Source organism: Diabrotica undecimpunctata, chromosome 6 (assembly GCF_040954645.1).
Source record: "Diabrotica undecimpunctata isolate CICGRU chromosome 6, icDiaUnde3, whole genome shotgun sequence".
NCBI classification, from domain to species: domain Eukaryota; kingdom Metazoa; phylum Arthropoda; class Insecta; order Coleoptera; family Chrysomelidae; genus Diabrotica; species Diabrotica undecimpunctata.
Window position 1 is genome coordinate 148868057 of NC_092808.1, and position 17855 is coordinate 148885911.

Here is a 17855-nt window from a genome sequence, read left to right on the forward strand (position 1 = left end):
TAGCTAGAAGTGTCTACTCTTTCTGTAGAGGTTAGAAAAGAACGTGTTTTTTCTCGTGCCGATAACAATGTGTGACGAAAAACATGAGCAACGGATTAATGTGAAATTTCTCGTTAAATTAAAAAAAAACTCCTACTGAGTACTATAATTTGTTGAAAGAGGCCTATGGTGAGAATTCTCTATCTCGTACGCGTGTTTTCGAATGATATAAACGGTTTTCTGAAGGCCGAGAGAGCGCCGAAGATGACCAACGTCCAGGCCGACCTGTCTCTATTTCAACTCCGCAAACAGTGAGCAAAATAAATGAAATTATGCACGGAGATCGTCGTATGAGCATTCGGATGATTGCTAAGACTGTAAACGCTGATAAAGAAAATTTTACATGACGAATTTGACCCCTGACCAAAAGCTCGTCCGTCAACAGATCTGCTCAAATTTTCTTGAGAGGTGACATGAAGAGCCTGAATTAATGGAAAACATCATCACTTGCGATGAATCCTGGATATTCAAATACGATGTTGAAACTAAACCACATTCCGTGGCACTGGAAAACTCCTGCATCGCCACGAATGAAAAAAGCAAGGATGTCGAAATCAAAATTTAAAGCCATGCTAATCGTTTTTTTTTTTCGACATTAACGGCATCGTGATGACTGAATGGGTTCCAGAGGGTCAAACTGTAAACCAAAGTTACTATTTGAAAGTTTTGGCAACGCTGCAAGAGCGAGTCGTAAGAAACCGCCGGAGTTGTGAAAAAACAAGCCGTGGATCTTGCACTAGGACAACGCACCTGCCCATAACGCGCTGTCTCTGAAGCGTTATTTAGCTGCTAGATGCATTCCAGTGCTCGAACACCCGCCGTAATCGCCTGATTTAGCACCTTGTGACTTTTTCCTGTTTCCGAAGATCAAGTCTGCCTTAAAAGGATTCCGGTTCGAGTCGATGGAAGAGGTGAAGCGAAAAACGGCGGAGCTCCTAAGAGCTCTAACGAAAGAAGACTTTCAGCATTGCTTCGACCAATAGAAAAAACGAATGGAACGGTGTGTGGCGAGGGAAGGGGAATATATTGAAGGAGAGTATTCGATTGTAAAATAATTTTTAAAATAAATCTCTTTTTCATAAGCAGTCTCGTTATTTAATAGCCAGACCTCGTACACATCTATTAATGTCCACGGTGCATAAAAACTTTTATGTCATACTAGTTTGCTATCGTATTCCTAATCTGTGCTATCGTATTTTTAAAAATTCAGAAAATTTATCATAGTAGAATGAGCAGTACCGTCGTTAGGGTGAAGCATATAATGAATGAACATTGGATCTTCCCAGAATTGCCAGTTTTATGTGAATTATACTAAATAATGTTATGTAGTTCGAATAATTTTATTCCATATTTTGTAACTTCAATAATAAATGTTATTAAGAAGTTAATAATATTTTTTTTTGCCTGTGCGGGCCATAAAGTATGCTATCATGTAGTTGGTAACTAAGCAATAAAAACACGATAATGAACTAGTATGACAAATTACCAGCCAAACACCTGAATTTGTTATATTTTTTAATTTGTCCCATTATACAGTTGTTATGGTTCGTATATGGTTTTATATGGAATCATTTGCCATTAAAAAAGAAAAGAGGTTATTCTTTGTATGTGGGTATATTTTATTTTATAAAAACCCTTAAAAGGGCAACATTACAAGCACGAACGTTTTCGGAACAACTGTTCCATCATCAGGTTTAAAATGCAGGTTAACATGCCTGAGCCACCAAAATATTTGGGTAAAAACCCTTTAAATTGAAAAATGTTACCAAAGATTGTACATGATGTTTATAATATTATGTGATGTTTAATATTTTAATTAGATTTTACTTCAGGTAACATACACCCATGCTTAAATGAGTTCCAGTGTCCGGAGAGTAAACCTCTTCAAACGGACTACGGTTGGCAACTGGCAACAATTAAAAAAGACTACTAATAGTGCATTTTAACAATTTTATTTTACGTAAGGATTAAACATTTTTGGTTGCGTGAAACACAAACATCTTGTATTCTGCTGAAATTGTTCGTTTTCCGTTTTCGTAAGTTATGCGAAAAATTGGAGTGTTTTCTTTTTCTTTTATGTAATCCTCTATATATTCGTCATACTCTTCTTTGGGTATGTTATGCAGAATTGGATTTACAGATGTATGAAGATCTAGAAAGAAACAATATAAATTATTTATTAATTTATTTTTATATTATTTATGGAATTAATGTCTTCGTGATGTAATAGTCTATTCTCAATGGGCTCTGCTCTTATTGAACAGAGCCCATTGGGAATATCAATGTGCTCTGCTCAATAGCAGACGTTGTGAAAGAGAAAAAGAAGGAACAGTGTAGCGACTATCGACTTATCAGTTTAATGGGTCACTAATGCGCTGAAAAGGGCTTAACAATCAACGCAAAGAAAACAAAATGGATGGTGGTCGGAAAAATTTATATCGAAGACTCAATACTAAAATAGATAACAAAATTCTGGATAGCAATACTTTAGATATTTGGGTAGTTGGATTACACAATGGATTGATCAATGAATGGACAAGACTTGAAAACAAACTCTGCACACAAAGAAGAAAATTACCTCTACATTCCTCTTCCGACTTAAACACGTGATGGTGAATTTCGTCATTGTAAACATAGTTTTTAAACCCAGCTGCTTCTATATCTTTTCTATATTCCTCTTTAGGATTTTGAGTATAATAATATACTGAGATGGCATCTTCCTGACGGTACTTTCCCCATTTTGGGTGAGATCTTAAATTGTGGAACATCCCGTCTACTGGAATACGTTCAAAAAAATTAAGAAAGACTGAACCTCCTGGTTTAAGCATCGTGTGGAAGTTTCTAAACGCTTGCCTGAAAAAAAGAATACAGTAAATTTTAGATAACTATTAATATTCAACATTTATGCACTTAACAAGTACCTCTCGGGATTCTCTCAGATGTCTATCCCAAGATTTTAGGGTTTTTAAGAACCCCTATTTCTAACAGATAGTTGACTATCTGTATATATACACAATCTAGATTTTCCTACGAATACTCCACAACAGAATTAGACTCAAATGCAAAGAAGATCTCCAAAATACCCAATTTGGTTATACGCTCCGTGCTTAACCATGGTAGGGGTACCTCGAAACGAAACCGGTGTGCCTAGCGGCGAAATATGAGAAAATTGTCATATTTAAACATATATAAACACATGTACAAGATATCTTAATCACTAGGCGGGTATCATCAAGCTAAAATAAAGAACCCTTAAGCTAGCGGGGACAAATGAGCGGAATCCAATTTAACCTACGTAATATTTGTTCACCCATTTTTCACTAATTTGTTACCACCATAATATTTTTTTACTACCAAACCACCCTTAATGGGATTAAAAATTAAAAGTTTAAAAGTTATTTAAGGTGGATAATTTTATCTGAAAAGCTCTGTATATTTTAGTCCAGTCAAAATAGCGCTTTTGTAAAAATATAAGAAGTTGAGAAAGAAATAACTATCAATAGTGATCACTATACGTTATTAGTACAAACAAAGCCATAAATTGCAAAATATTGACCATAAGCTGTCAATAATGTTCAGCGACTGTCTGCTTTTATAAATCAAAATAATACTTCAGGGAAAGATGTTTGGATCAAATGATAAGACTATTGTGAAAGCAAATGCATAATTCGAGACTAAAGGCAAACGATTCTACAAAATGTCAACAATTTGTTAAAAAAGCTTGAAACCAGTTTATCACGTTAGAGGATTACATCAGTGACTGATGTAGGATTATATTTTTTTGCCCAATTTCAATTAATTTATCTTATATTAATCCGTATATGTTTTTGCAAGGTATAACCTCGAAACACACATCTGCACTGTATTTTTTATTCATAAGTTCAAGGTTAATGCAATTTTTACCTTAATAACACATACGAATTAGTAGTTAACTTCTAGTGTTACTAAAATGTTAATTTTATAAATATTAATATCATATAAGGTCGAATCATTTAAACAAGCTAACAAGCTTACGTAATTTTCTTAATGAAAATAAAATTATACTAAACTGTAATTAAATTGTACAAAGTACAAATTAAAAATATTTCAATAACATGAAATTTATTTTCCTTAATAACGTCATTTACAATAGCAGAACTAAACTATTCATTAGGTATCACCAAAAAGTCTGCACCAGTATCAGATAACTTTAGTTTTCTCCAAAATATCCCAAATAGTACCAAATAGTCCAGTCGTCAAAGAATGATCTCTGAAAAGGAGAAGAACACGCTAAAGTCTATAGCGGGATAAGATAATCTAAAGTGCCCCCGCACCGATTAGCATCGCGACTTGTGCTTTCAATAAAGCATATAAAAACATGACTTCATACAAATTTTTAGCTTCCCAGAGCCTATAGAACCTCTTAAATCTAAAATAGAAGCTTTTTTTGACTTATTTTTTTTTGACGCAATTTTGCTTTAAAAAATCTGAAAAAATTGATGAAGATGTATCTTTCGAATACAAAATAGCTTTCAAATTTTTATATTAAAAATTGAGCTCAGGAAAAATCTTTGAAATTTTCAATAATTTCTTAGGTTATGTTAATAATTTTTGGCTAACTTTTAAATAGTAATTTTTTATGGTTTTTTTTTGTTCTTTTAAATGGCCAAGGCAGAATTTTCAATTTTTGTGCGGAAAGCATCGAAAAATCAAAAAAAACTGTTTTTTTACTCATTTATTTGCACATAACCTCAAAAGTTAGTTGGTAATTCAACATTTTTTTTCTTCCACATTATCAAAATTTATTGTAAAAGTCCCCATTTAACTCTTTCATAAAGATAAAATTCGAAAATATCACGTTTTTTATCCTTTTCGCACTTTTTTTACCTTACCTCAAAATCAGATAGTTAGATGTATGCTTTTCCATCTATTTTCTTACGCGCTATAAATCACCATTGCTAAAATAATTATTTTTAACTTACAAATTCTTAAATTAGGAAAAAATTGTGTTTTTCTAATATTTTCCCACTTTATTGACTCATAACCTTAAAATCTAGTAGCTAAATGATCGAATTTCCGCGTATTTTTGATCGCTCCCTTCAATTTTGTTATATTACTTGTCTTTTTTTTCTTAAAAAGACCCTTCCTCAACAACTGTTTTTATCGCTTTTAATCGCACATCACTTTTGTGCGCAAGCCTTAGCTGATAATGCATATTGCCTTCATATAGTCTAGTGCCAAATGTTTATCAAAATAAATAAGTTACTAGATAATGATATATACCATCCCTTTGTCCTAAAATCTGTTGCGAATTAATATCGAAAATCTCAAGTCGTATTGAAATTCTCGAAGTAGTTGGTCAAGTCAAAGTTTAGAGTTGAATATTATAATTGCCATATATCCCATAGGTGCGCGTATCGTACGCTATGGGCTAACGCAGTCAAAGCGATACAAAGGCAACGGCGACACGATGGCGACACTAAGAGGGTTTTCAGACGAGGATACTGTATGCGAGATACTGTATGCGAGATACAGAATTTTCGATGGCTACTGTATCGGATTCACGGGCATGCTCGTCAGTATGAAAATAGTAGCAGTGCAGTGCGGTTATATTTTTGGATTATGGATGTAGAAGAGTGTGTTATGCTGTGGTACATATTAAATAAAAAGAAACTGAAAAGACGACGTAATTTGTCGGTTCATCCTATTGTAGAATTAAGAGAAACCAAGGGAACGTATAGTTCCCTTGGTTTCATACGCCTTCAAATCAGTTACTGGAAATTTCGAAACGTAATGAAAAACCAACAGTTTATCTGGTTGACCAAATGGTATCAAGTTATGGACATCAAGTAGTACGGTTACCGCCGCATCACTGCCAGTTTAATTCCATCAAAAACATCTGGGGTATATGTAAAACGTATCATGATAATCACGTTGGATGCAGTGGATAGAGTAACGATGAAGTTAAAGAAATGTGACAAGAAGCTCTTAAAACTGCAACTCCAGAAATACGAGTCAAAACTATAAATCAATATGAAAAGTTAATAAAAGAGTGGTGGATGCGGGCAAATAGTGAAATTAATCCAGTGATTATAGATTTACATAATGATAGCGGTAGTGAATTTAGTGACGATGATGATAATTTATAAATTTAAATAATCAGTAAGTACACTATTATAATGTTATTTACAACATAATTATACAGCAGGTTAATCATTATATTTATACATTCATTATTAGCCAAATAAACAATAATATCTAAAACTCTGAATAACCAACTTGAGACAAACAGTTCTCCCCTCCTCAACTTATTTCGTTAAAGACTATTGAGAAAGGCACTCTGCCGAAACAGCTGTAGTGATAAAATGTTATAATAAATTTTGTGGAAGTTTTAAAATTTCAGTGTTTTATTGTTATATAAAAAATATTTTATTATTATTGTTATTAATATTGGTAATAAACAATATTGTAGTTAATTTTACCTATTTTAATGATTATTATTGGCAAGTGAGTTTAGTTCCCACAAAGTCAGTCCCCACAGGTTCCCACATCAGGCAGTCATTACAAAGGAAAAACAAAATTAAAAAAAACATATAACACATCTTTGTAATTAATTTTTTACACTTACAATGGAACAAACTCTGTGCAAAGGTACCTATAAACCAGTCCAAAGGTAGACGTAGGTGCTGTCCCTTTGGACTATAAGACAGTGTTTAAACAAATGCATGTTGATTTAAAAATGGTGCAACTTCTAAATTACACAGAATTCAAAATAATTCAAAACAGTCTGATAAATAGGTTGCACAAATAGATTTTTTTAGCACTAAAATTTGTTTATAAAAAATCCAACAGTAATATTTTGTGAAATGTCCAAAGGTACAGGTTCTTACAATACAGTCAGAATGCACAACGACACCTTAAGGTGCAAAAAGGGATTAAGATAGGCTGCCGAACTATCGTACCTTATTTTTGACCCTGCACTGGCTTATTTCGAATAAAAATAGTAAAAAAACTTTTTTTTGCAAAACAAAAACTATTCTTACCTTGGATTATCCACCATATGAATAAGAAAAAATCCAAAAATATGATCGAACCTATTTTCCATGTTTAGTGGCGGATGTCGTACGTTTACATCAAATTCACAAACAGTAGATCTTGGTATATTGATAACGTTCTTAGCAAATTCCAGCATATTTTTTGATTTATCAGTAGCAACAAATTCCTTGTAATCTTGTGGAAGAATTGGAATAATGCTTTTTACCGAATTTTCCCCCGTAGCTATTCCACATTCTAAAATCGATGCATTGTTTCTCCACTTTAATAGATGTGCGTACTTTTGAAGATGCTCGTTTGTAATTTCCAAAACTATTCCACAACTCCTAGACCAGTGCTTCGGTAATTGCATTTCTATTTTGGATATGGTTTATTTTTTATTCGGTTGATTTAGTTACTTAAGTATTGATTTGTTGCAAAGAGTTTTATACTGTCAATAAAATTGGAAGTGCAATTAACAAAACTGGTTTGAAACAACATGTTAAAATAATTAGTGTATATAGATATGATATTATAGTCCAGTCAAAACATCGCTTGTGTTTAGTTTAAGTTAACATTACTGTTTTAAGGCAGAAACGGTCTTATAATACCTATTTCAGATTTGGTTACTGAGACATCACTAAAAAATACATTTAATAATTTATGCTGTTTTTTTTTCTCTTTTTGCTTTATAATTCTAACTTTTGTATGTGGGAGCAAACTGTCGTGAATACTTCCCATTTTGGAACAGAAAAGTCGAAATAGTCTTAAATTCAAAAATAAAATTTAATGCTTCAACAGCGTCGTTCACGACACGAGGGTGCCATATACGATACACTAAACAACCATCTTCTCATCGTGACTTACAGCGCTAAAGCGGGACTTTCAGAACCTTAGAAAACGTTTTTAGGTCTGTTAGTATGTAGTTTAGTTGCAAGCGAAAAAAAAAATACATTTGAAAATTATTTGTTGTTGTGATTGTATGTTGAGAGTTTTTTTTTTGTGTTTATCATTTTTTGTTTTTGTCTGTTCAAATTTTTTGTTACAGATTGACAGTCCAAGAGAATGCAGATCTCATTGAGTCAGAAAAATTTTGGGAGGATTTTGATAATGAAACAGTTGATCCTTTTTATATAGAACCACCGGAAAACCAAGAAGAATCAGACGAAGGCTCCGGAGATGAATCTGGTTGTGGACTAGACAATTTATCAGGGCAACTGCAAGCTTCTGCAGAAATAGTATTCAATAGTGTAGAGCGAACCGGTACTTCTTTTTGTTAGTACTTTTTGATGGTTAACGCAGTCAAATGCCTTTCGATAGTCAATAAAACATGCATATACATCTGCATTCACGTCTCTGTATCGTTGCATTAACACATTTAAAGCAAAAAGAACCTGTAGGTACTGTAGCACTGTTCATGGAGTTTTTCCAGTATCGAATGCAAGCCATGACTCATCGACTGAAAAAAAAATGGGGATTCCTAGACCTAATTGTTTTGGAAAATACAATGCATTTATGGGGGATACCGATCAAATGGATGCGAATACAAATTTTTATAGAGTTGGAATTAGATGCAAAAAATGGTGGTGGCCGATCTTTACTTGGCTACTAGATACATCTATCCAAAATTCATGATAATATATAGAAAACATCACCCAGGTGCACCCCAATTGAATTTTTGAAGAGACATAGCCCAAGTGTATTTAAAAAGGTTTCAAAACCTATCTAGAGCTGCTGGACGACCATCCACATGGTAACCTGACAGCAAGATTGCTGTCGATATTAGGTACGATCACAGTGATCACTGTGTTAAATATGTTCAGAATAATAAAAAAAGACGTTCTGCTGGCAGTCACACACAACCGAACGCTGCGAGAACACAATGCGGCAAAGACAATGTAGGGTTGTGTATTCAGTGCTTTAATGACTTTCACAAACAAAATTAAAGGTTGGTAAACAATAATAGAATTGCGATGTCTGTTTTAGATTGCATACCTGTTACAAACAGAGTAATCATAGTGAAGTTAGCCGGTCAACCTATTAATATAAATCTAATCCAAGTTTACGCACCCACATCTGGGAGGCAAACCGGAAACTGAAGTTTTAGATTTCTATAAAGACATAAAGGAAGCATTAAAGGTCACAAAGAAAAACGATATCAACATCATAATGGGCGATTTTTTCGGTTTGGGTAACAAAAATAAGCGAGGAGAGTTATTAATTGAATTTTTGTAATGACCACGATTTCATCATATCCACTACGTGGTATCAACTCCCACCAAGAAGATTGTATACATGACGAGCACCAGGAGATCTTCCAGGTCATATGATACGAAACCAAATTGATTACATCTTGATAAACAAAAGATTCCGCAACAAAGGTTGAAAGCAAGAGGGGAGTAGGACGCAAACAAATATCGTGGCTACGGAATATAAAGAACTGGACAGGCATAAATAACACTGGCGATCTTTAAATGCCGCAAAAGACAGACGTCTGGCCTTAAGATAATTCGCCAACGCACTACAGGTGCAAAAATTTTCATATTTTTATAATTTTTGTAAAACTAACAATAAAAATACATTTTTTCAAATATTTGTTTAGTAGTATAGGGGACTACTGTTATATATAGTACATGGTGTAATATTGTTATTACCAGACGGGTATTTATTATTATTATACAATATTTGGACACCCCTATTATAGAAAAAATTAAAAACTGCAACAATTTTCTCAATTTTAAAATTCAGTACTTAATGGGTCAATTCATCTGGCATCTGTTTAGCTGCTAAAGCTTGACTGCACTGACACATGTCAGTGCGACTGCTTTAATTCTTCTTACCTCATAATTCATACATACCTCATAATATATACAATAAAAACTCACCTAGGATTGTGAAGAACATCAATAACAAAGAAACCAAAGATATGGTCGAACCTATTCTGTAACTCTCGAGGAATATGTTTTGTAATTATGTCCAATTCCACAGTAGCAAATCTGGGAATATAAATATTTCTTTTGGCTGTCTGTAACCTGTGTTTGGATATATCAGAACCAACAAATTCTATATAATCTTGTGGAAGAAGAGGAATCAAACTTTTTACTGAGTTTTCGCCAGTACCAAATCCACACTCCATGATAGAAGCGTCTGGTTTCCATTGTAGTAAGTGTCTATATTTCTGCAGATGCTGCTGTGTACATCTTAAGATGTAGATGTTATCCTTGGGTAGTAGTTTTGGTAAATTCATTGCCACGTTTTTCACTAATATTTTAAAAACTGATTGATACACGTACATGCTTTTTCAAGTCAATACTTAATAAAATAATAAGTGTATAATAAACTTGGTAACACTGAAAAAATAACTATGTGTTCTTAAATGATCAAAATACGAACACTGTCATAAAAAAATATTATCAAGTCTATCAAACCTTACACATACATACAACCAAAATAATCTCCAGACAATAACAATATTGTTTATATTGAGTTTAGAATTCGACTGTAATAAATAAAAGATTGTTTTATTTTGTAAGATAAGAAATATGAGCGTATTATTATATGGTGACGAATGCAGGAAATCTGTAGTAAAAAAAGGATTTGTTTGTATTTAGCAATTCAATATCAATGGTGCTTTCCTCTCTTAAACCCACAAATAGCTGTTCAATGGATTTATTTCTCATTGCACGTATATCTTTCAGGTTTATTATAATGTAGTTATTATTAAAGATGAGTAAATATGCACAAAAAAATTAAGGAAATGTGCGCATATATATGCAAGTATTTTTATCACAATATATGGGAACATTTTTTTCTAAAATAAAACAATTAAATTCAGTATCTACGAGCACCTTCCCATTTAAGTTAGATGTTAGACCCAACGTTATATTGATAAGAAAATTAAATTTTATAGAACAAAAATAAAAGCGCAGCGTAAATTTTAGAAGTTTTAATGCAAGAATTTCCTAATTATAGAAAATAATTGAAAACGTAATGAAAACTATTGATTAAACAGAATAATAGGTAATAAATAAAAACGCATAGAATATGTAATATTACCAAAAAAAAATGTGAAAGTTTACCACTGAGTTACATCCCCTTTATTTTTAATGACATCTACAATTCTTCGAGGCATACTATTTTCCAAGTTCTGATAAAATTCCAATGTAAACGAATCTTATATTTCTTGCAATTTTTCCTTTAATTCGTTGACTGGCCTGACAGGATGTTTTCTCAAAGATTTTTTAACTAACCTACGCCGTCCTTTTGGAAGACAAAATCTTCCGGTGATTTGAAACGGTATTCCATAATCGGTAAAAGAAATTCAAGTATTTGTACGTGTTTACAATCTTATCTATAAAATGGAACTTTCTCACACCTTTAGACGACATGCTGCTCCAGATCATGGGAGATGCAGGAAATTTAAGTTTTCTCTTCAGACAGTGGGGATGGAAAGCTGCATTTTTCCTGCGAATGGCGAGACTCGTACTGTCTCCAACACAGACTTCAAATCTGGACTCATCACTTCATTGCATTGAATCCCATTGCGACCAAGTCCAATCTTTATGCTCGTTTGACCTCCTTCTTCTTCAGACTTTATTTATCCATTGTTGGACATAGGCCTCCTCCAATTGCTTCCACGCTTTTCTATCTTTTGCAATTCTCATCCACTGCTTTCCAGCTACAGCTGTTATATCGTCTATCCATCTCTTTTTGGGTCTTCTTACGCTTCTTTTTGTTTCTCGAGGTCTCCAGAATGTCACTTTATGAGACCATCTATTGGTGTCTTGTCTTGCTACATGTGCTACCTATTGTCATCTCAATGTCGCTATTTTTTCCATGATGTTGGTTACTTTAGTTCTTCGAAATATTTTGGTGTTAGGAATTTTGTCTCTGAGGCTTATATTTAACATGGGCTCCTCCATGGCCCGTTTAGTTACTCTTAATTGTTCTGCCATTTTTCTTGTTACTGCCATAGTTTAAAAATCCATAAGTTGCAACTGGTAGTATACAAGTGTCATAGGTTTTTCGTTTTAAGTGTATTGGGATTTTTCTGTCTCTTTTGACCATCTTAGTCTATTTTTCTTTTGTTGTAATGTTAAAAGTGGCTCTTCCTTAGCCTAAAATAAAATGAAATTTATTAAAAACAATTCGTACTAATATTTTCAACCATATAACTTACTTTGTAAGTACCAGGTATACAAAATGGTATTTTCGAATAAAAAAAAATTAACAAAAAGTAAATTATATTGCTTGCATATAGTCTTCTCTAGTTGTTATTGCCTGAATATGTTTAAGGGACGGATCTTTTCCTATATTTGTAGCTTTTCTTGAAAATTTTTTTTGGCTCTTGTTTATCACAACTTTTTTCGTCTTTTTGGCTAATCTAATTATTTTGTTGCTTACTGGCATACATTTTAGTCTTTTGTAAAAGGAATTTAATAGGCTTTCTCCAAACAGTTATTGGAGATTACGGCAAAGTTTCCGTACAAAGTTCAAATAGCGAAAAAATATGTCCCTTTTAATATAAAATCGACATGTTTCTGTGTTTTCAAAAATGTCGCAGTTCCTGATAATGCCTCTATTTTGTTTTCATCTGGCCGACCTGTATGTCTGTAAAATATGTATTTGACACTTTCCTTTCCTTTTTGTTATCACTACAGAATTTTTTTATGTTAAATATTGTTGTTTTTTTATTCATTTTATCCTGAAGGTAAATATTTTAATAAAATTTTTGTTGTATATAAATATTGATATAAACATATAATTAGTTATCAGTATCCTCGGTAATTGACCTTTATATTGACGATAAATAACCTGTTATTGTCTGTTAATAACGTTTTATACATTAACAAGTAGTCTTATATATATATATATATATATATATATATATATATATATATATATATATATATATATATATATATATATATATATATATATATATATATATATCATCATCATCATCATGTGCAGCTTTATCAACCGTTTCCAATTACGGTGTAGCCTCCCTTATTTCAATATTATTCTATGTTCTTATTATTATTCGACGATGTGTTAGTTATACGTTGTTCTAATAATTTGCGCTCATTTGCGCCCATATTTTTCTATCTTGTGCTATTCGAGACCACGTTGTTCCTGTTAATTTTCTAATATCATAATCCCATCTGAGATTCGGGCGCCTCTTTGGTCTCTTAGCGTTCCTGGGGTACCACATAGTTGTTCTATATATATATATATATATATATATATATATATATATATATATATATATATATATATTTATATATATATATATATAGTATATATATATATATATATATATATATATATATATACACACAACGCAAAAGTCTAGGGATATTTTTATAAATAGATGTTTATCTGTAATCAACTTAAAAAAAGTAATACAAAATTTGTAGTTTAAATTGTTGTTTAATATGTCAAAAACCATAAATTGCAAAAAAAAACAGAAAATTGGAGCAAAAAAATATATTAAAAATCACCCATGTTTCACATACCACCATAAAATGTCAAAAATATGAAAAAAATGTAAACTTAAAATAAAGTATGGCCACAACGTTGGTTTATCACAGCTATACATCTAGTGTTCATGCTCCGAATCACATTGTTGATGTCTACTTGAAGTAGTTGTGTCCATTGTTCTCTCAGAAGCTCTATTAATTGAAACTCATTGTAGATATTGCCCATATGTGGAGTAATTCTTCGTTGAAGCATGTCCCATTCATGCTCAATGGGATTCAAGTCCGGTGATTGTGCTGGCCACGGCAATACATCAATACCCTCGTTATCCAACCAGTTTGTTACAATATGCGCAACATGTGGTCGAGCATTATCATGCATAAAGTAAAAATTTTCTCCAACAGCTGCAGCAAACGGACGCACAACAGGTTCAAGAATAGTGTCCAAATATTGCTGACTTGTGAGGAAGCCACGTGAGAAAACGAGGTCAGTTCTTCCGTCAATCATTATTCCGCCCCATACCATTAATGTACCACCTCTGTATGCATACACTTCTTGAAGATGTCGTAATCGTTCTCCATCTCCGGGTCGTCTCCAAACTCTTGTCCGACGAGAATCTGGATGAAATCCATATCTAGACTCATCACTAAACAAAACTGTGGCCCAGTCATTGTCAGTCCAATTCTGAAACTCTTGACACCAGGTTAATCTTGCAGCGCGATTGCCTCTAGATAGAGGTGGACATCTCAGTGGTCGCCGACTACGAAGATTGGCTTCATGGAGACGATTCCTCACAGTACTGCTGCTAATTGTTACATTATGTGCAAGCTGTAATTCATTAACCAGCTCGGGTGCTGTGATTGTTGGCTGCCTTCTGGCATTTAAAATTAAATATCGGTCTTGAGCGACGGTTGTAGAGCGACCACGTCCTGGATGTTACTCGGATGGACTTCCAGTGTCTCTAAACCGACGCCACAAACGACTTACGACGTTTTGGGAGACACCCAGCTGATCAGCAACTTGAATTTGTCGCATACCAGCTTGAAGGAGGCCCACGGCTCTATTCATCTCGTCCAATGTTAAATGTTGTCGTTGCATGTTAAAAAGACAATATCTTTAACTCATCTATTAAGCAAGAATGGTATAAAGTAACTAAAATTAAAAATAAACAAAACATAAAAATGTCGATTTTGTTGTCCCTTATAAAAAACATTATAAAACACGTATTGCTATCAGTTTTACAATTTTTTTTTTTTGATAATAAGTAAGTGTCTGCAATAACAATTATAGTACAAGCAAATTTATATGGTCATGAAATTTCTGTCATTGGTATTGTCAAATTATTAAAATATCCTTAGACTTTTGCGTTGTGTATATATATATATATATATATATATATATATATATATATATATATATATATATATATATATATATATATATATATATATCATCCACCTTCCACGTCTATACATGTTTGTAACGGATATTCAAATGTCCGAGCCACATTTCTTAACATTTGTAGGTCAGTTTTATAAAATCTTCTCTTATTCTTTTTTTTTCATATCATCTGGCATTGTTGGAGGCTTCTGATATAAAAGGTCTTTTATATAGCCCCACATGAAAAAATTCAATTTTGGAGAATTCCGATGATCGCGGTGACCAAACATCCGGTCCTATTATTTAGATGATTGTGAATAATTAGATTGTGAACTAGAGCACCGTCGTGTAAAAACCACATTCTTTGTCGAATATTAAGCGGAACATGTTATAGTAGTATTGGCAAATGATTATCTAGAAAATCCAGATATATGGCACCATTCACACGACCGTCAAAAAGATGTGAGCTAATCAGATAATCGCCAACAATACCACCCCAAACATTTATAGACCACCTAGTTTGACTATGATTGTTAACAAAATAGGGATTGCTTGATGCATAGTAATGAAAATTATACCGATTCACCGTTTTGTTTTTATGAAATGTAGCCTCATCTCCAAAAAGTACATAATCGAAAAAAATTGGTGTCTTTGCACTTTCTGCTGAGATCATTGACAAAAAGCTAATCTGCGTTGATAATCATTGATTGTCAATTCTTGATGTAACTGTATGCGATAGGATTTTTGACAAAGAAGTTTGACTAATGTCATTTTGACGTAAAATTTCACGAGTACTGGTGTGGGGATCTTCAGTTATAGCTATCAGTACGTCATATTCCTTTTCTTTACTTAAAGCAGTTTTGGTTCTCTCATTTTTTTCATATAGAACCTAGTGCCTACAAAACGATCCATTAATTTTTCAAAAGCTCTTGCGTTTGTCTTCCTCCCTTCAGGATATCGCTCGTGATATATTCTGGATGCAAGTAAGCTATTTCCCGAAATGTCTCGTAATATCCAGATCATATCTGTTAACTCTTCTACAGAAAAATTTATTTTTAACACTAAAAACAAGTCACACAGACCGATTAAAAAAGTTAATATGAAAACTATCATTTTCAAAGCCTACCAATTACGGTGTAATAATACGAAAAATATCATTTTTTCAAAGCCTACTATTTTAGCTTTGTAATTTACCATTGACGCAAATAGCCGTTTACTTATTAATAACTGCGCATTACAATTGGCAGTTTTATTAAAAATTCTTGGCTTAGAATACAGAAGCACACCTGCATCTTCGCACAGTACTTGCATACGAAGTTTCATGAATAGTGTTTTCTTTTTTGTTTTAAAGATATTGAATTGGTTCCATACTTTATCCCAACCCTGTATAGTCTGACTGACTTTTTCCTCCACTTTCATATGTAGAACGCCAGGTATTTTCAAGAATCAAGAAACGTTTTTTGAAACAAATACATTCTCTAATGGTAAATCTATTTTATCTAAGCAACATTCAGGATCTGTGTAAGGTTTTTCTTAGAGAAAAACTATGGTTTTAGTGTGCTATCGAAATAGTAGCTAGTAATTTGCGTTTATAAAATCTCATACATTAAATAATTACTTATCTTTTCCATTATTTTTTTTTTTCTGAAAAATGGTTATCTCTTTTTGGCACGTATCGTCCTCTTGCTGTTTTAAACAGTTTGAAGTAAAATGTTTCATTTATTACGTGACTAGAGAAAAATCAAAGCCAGTCAAAAACAAACAAAAGACAACAAAACCAACCGTTTTATAAAACACAAAGAGAAATAATTTCGGCGTTCGGAAAATCTTTTAACGAAAGAAAGAAAAACTTGGGCATCCATAGGATCTTAAACGTCGTAGAAGGTTAGAAGTCATCAGTCAGATCGAGTGGGCGTAAAAGTTTTTAAGCTGGGCAAAAAGTGGGATGTATATAACTAGGGAGAAGTGTAGGCGAATAGGTTAGGTGTCTTAAAAATATTATTTTATTACATACAAATAATAAGTTTTCGTCATTACGTGAAAATTTTATGTTTTAGTTTAAAAAAATGTAACTAATTTATTTAAAGTAATTTTAAATTAAAGTAATGTTAGCCCATTAGTTGTTTTAGGAAATTACAACGATTATATTTTCCAGAATAATCAATTAGTTAGCATTTTATGGCGTACGCAAGAATTGTTATCGTAATGTGTTGGGTTCTACGTAATAGTCGAGGCAATGAAGTACTAAAAACACGAAATCTACTATTTGTTTAAAATAAAAATTGCAGTTTGTGTAGAACGAAAATGCATTTCCAAAGTGCAAAGAAAATGAAAAATTTGCAACTTGGAAAATATCTAAAGGAATTAGTACAATTTTGTTACTCGGGGGTTCCGAGGTCGCTGAAAACAAATATGATAACGACCATTGTCAAAGATAAACGCGGTAGTTTGTCATAGCGAAACGTTTGGTTTACATCTAAATATTTCCAAAACTAAAACTCTAGTATTTTCAAAGGTTAGGTATTAGAAACAGCCGAGGCGAACATTTAATAGATTTTGCAACCAAAAATAGTTTGGCCATTGTAAACACAATGTTCAAACATCATGCCCGTCGTTTATCGACGTGGACCAGCCCAAATGGAGATTACAAGAAGCAAATCGACTACATATTAATTAAAAACAGATGGAAGACATGTTTTAAAAACGCAAAAACAATATCAAGAGCTAAATGTGGATCCGATCATAAATTGCTATGGGCTTGCTTCAAGATGAAGCTAAAAAGAACAATGCCGCACCAAAATCAAAACAGGCTGGAGATTTCAAATGCGAAAACATTAAAGATGCATTAACGGAAAAAAGTGTGTTGAACACAAAAGACAACCCAGAAGAAATGTGGAAAGGTTTCAGAAATGACATAGAAATCTCTTTAGAAAGAACCAAAAACG

At 32.8% G+C, this 17855-nt stretch overlaps 1 protein-coding gene across 2 annotated transcripts; it reads right to left on the reverse strand.

The window, feature by feature from the left end:
* Positions 1–1961: 1961 nt before the first annotated feature.
* Positions 1962–10501, reverse strand: LOC140442900 (juvenile hormone acid O-methyltransferase-like). Of its 2 annotated transcripts, none has more exons than XM_072533858.1 (3): positions 9936–10501; positions 2618–2892; positions 1962–2191 (listed from the first exon to the last, which is right to left on the reverse strand). In XM_072533858.1, the coding sequence occupies exons 1-3, from the start codon at positions 10343–10345 to the stop codon at positions 2007–2009; spliced, it is 870 nt and encodes a 289-aa protein (XP_072389959.1). In that variant the 5' UTR covers positions 10346–10501; the 3' UTR covers positions 1962–2006. The 2 variants fall into 2 exon arrangements, with proteins under 2 accessions (XP_072389959.1, XP_072389960.1); XM_072533859.1 differs by lacking the exon at positions 9936–10501 and adding an exon at positions 7062–7506 and having other exon boundaries at positions 1964–2191.
* Positions 10502–17855: the final 7354 nt, after the last annotated feature.

Excerpts from the sequence above, each read along its gene's own strand:
- LOC140442900 (XM_072533858.1), bottom strand. The coding sequence starts at position 10,345 with ATGTACGTGTATCAATCAGTTTTTAAAATATTAGTGAAAAACGTGGCA. Across the intron at positions 2,893-9,935 it reads GATGTTCTTCACAATCCTAG|GCAAGCGTTTAGAAACTTCC; the intron begins GTGAGTTTTTAT and ends TCTTTTTTTCAG. Across the intron at positions 2,192-2,617 it reads GTCGGAAGAGGAATGTAGAG|ATCTTCATACATCTGTAAAT; the intron begins GTAATTTTCTTC and ends GTTTCTTTCTAG.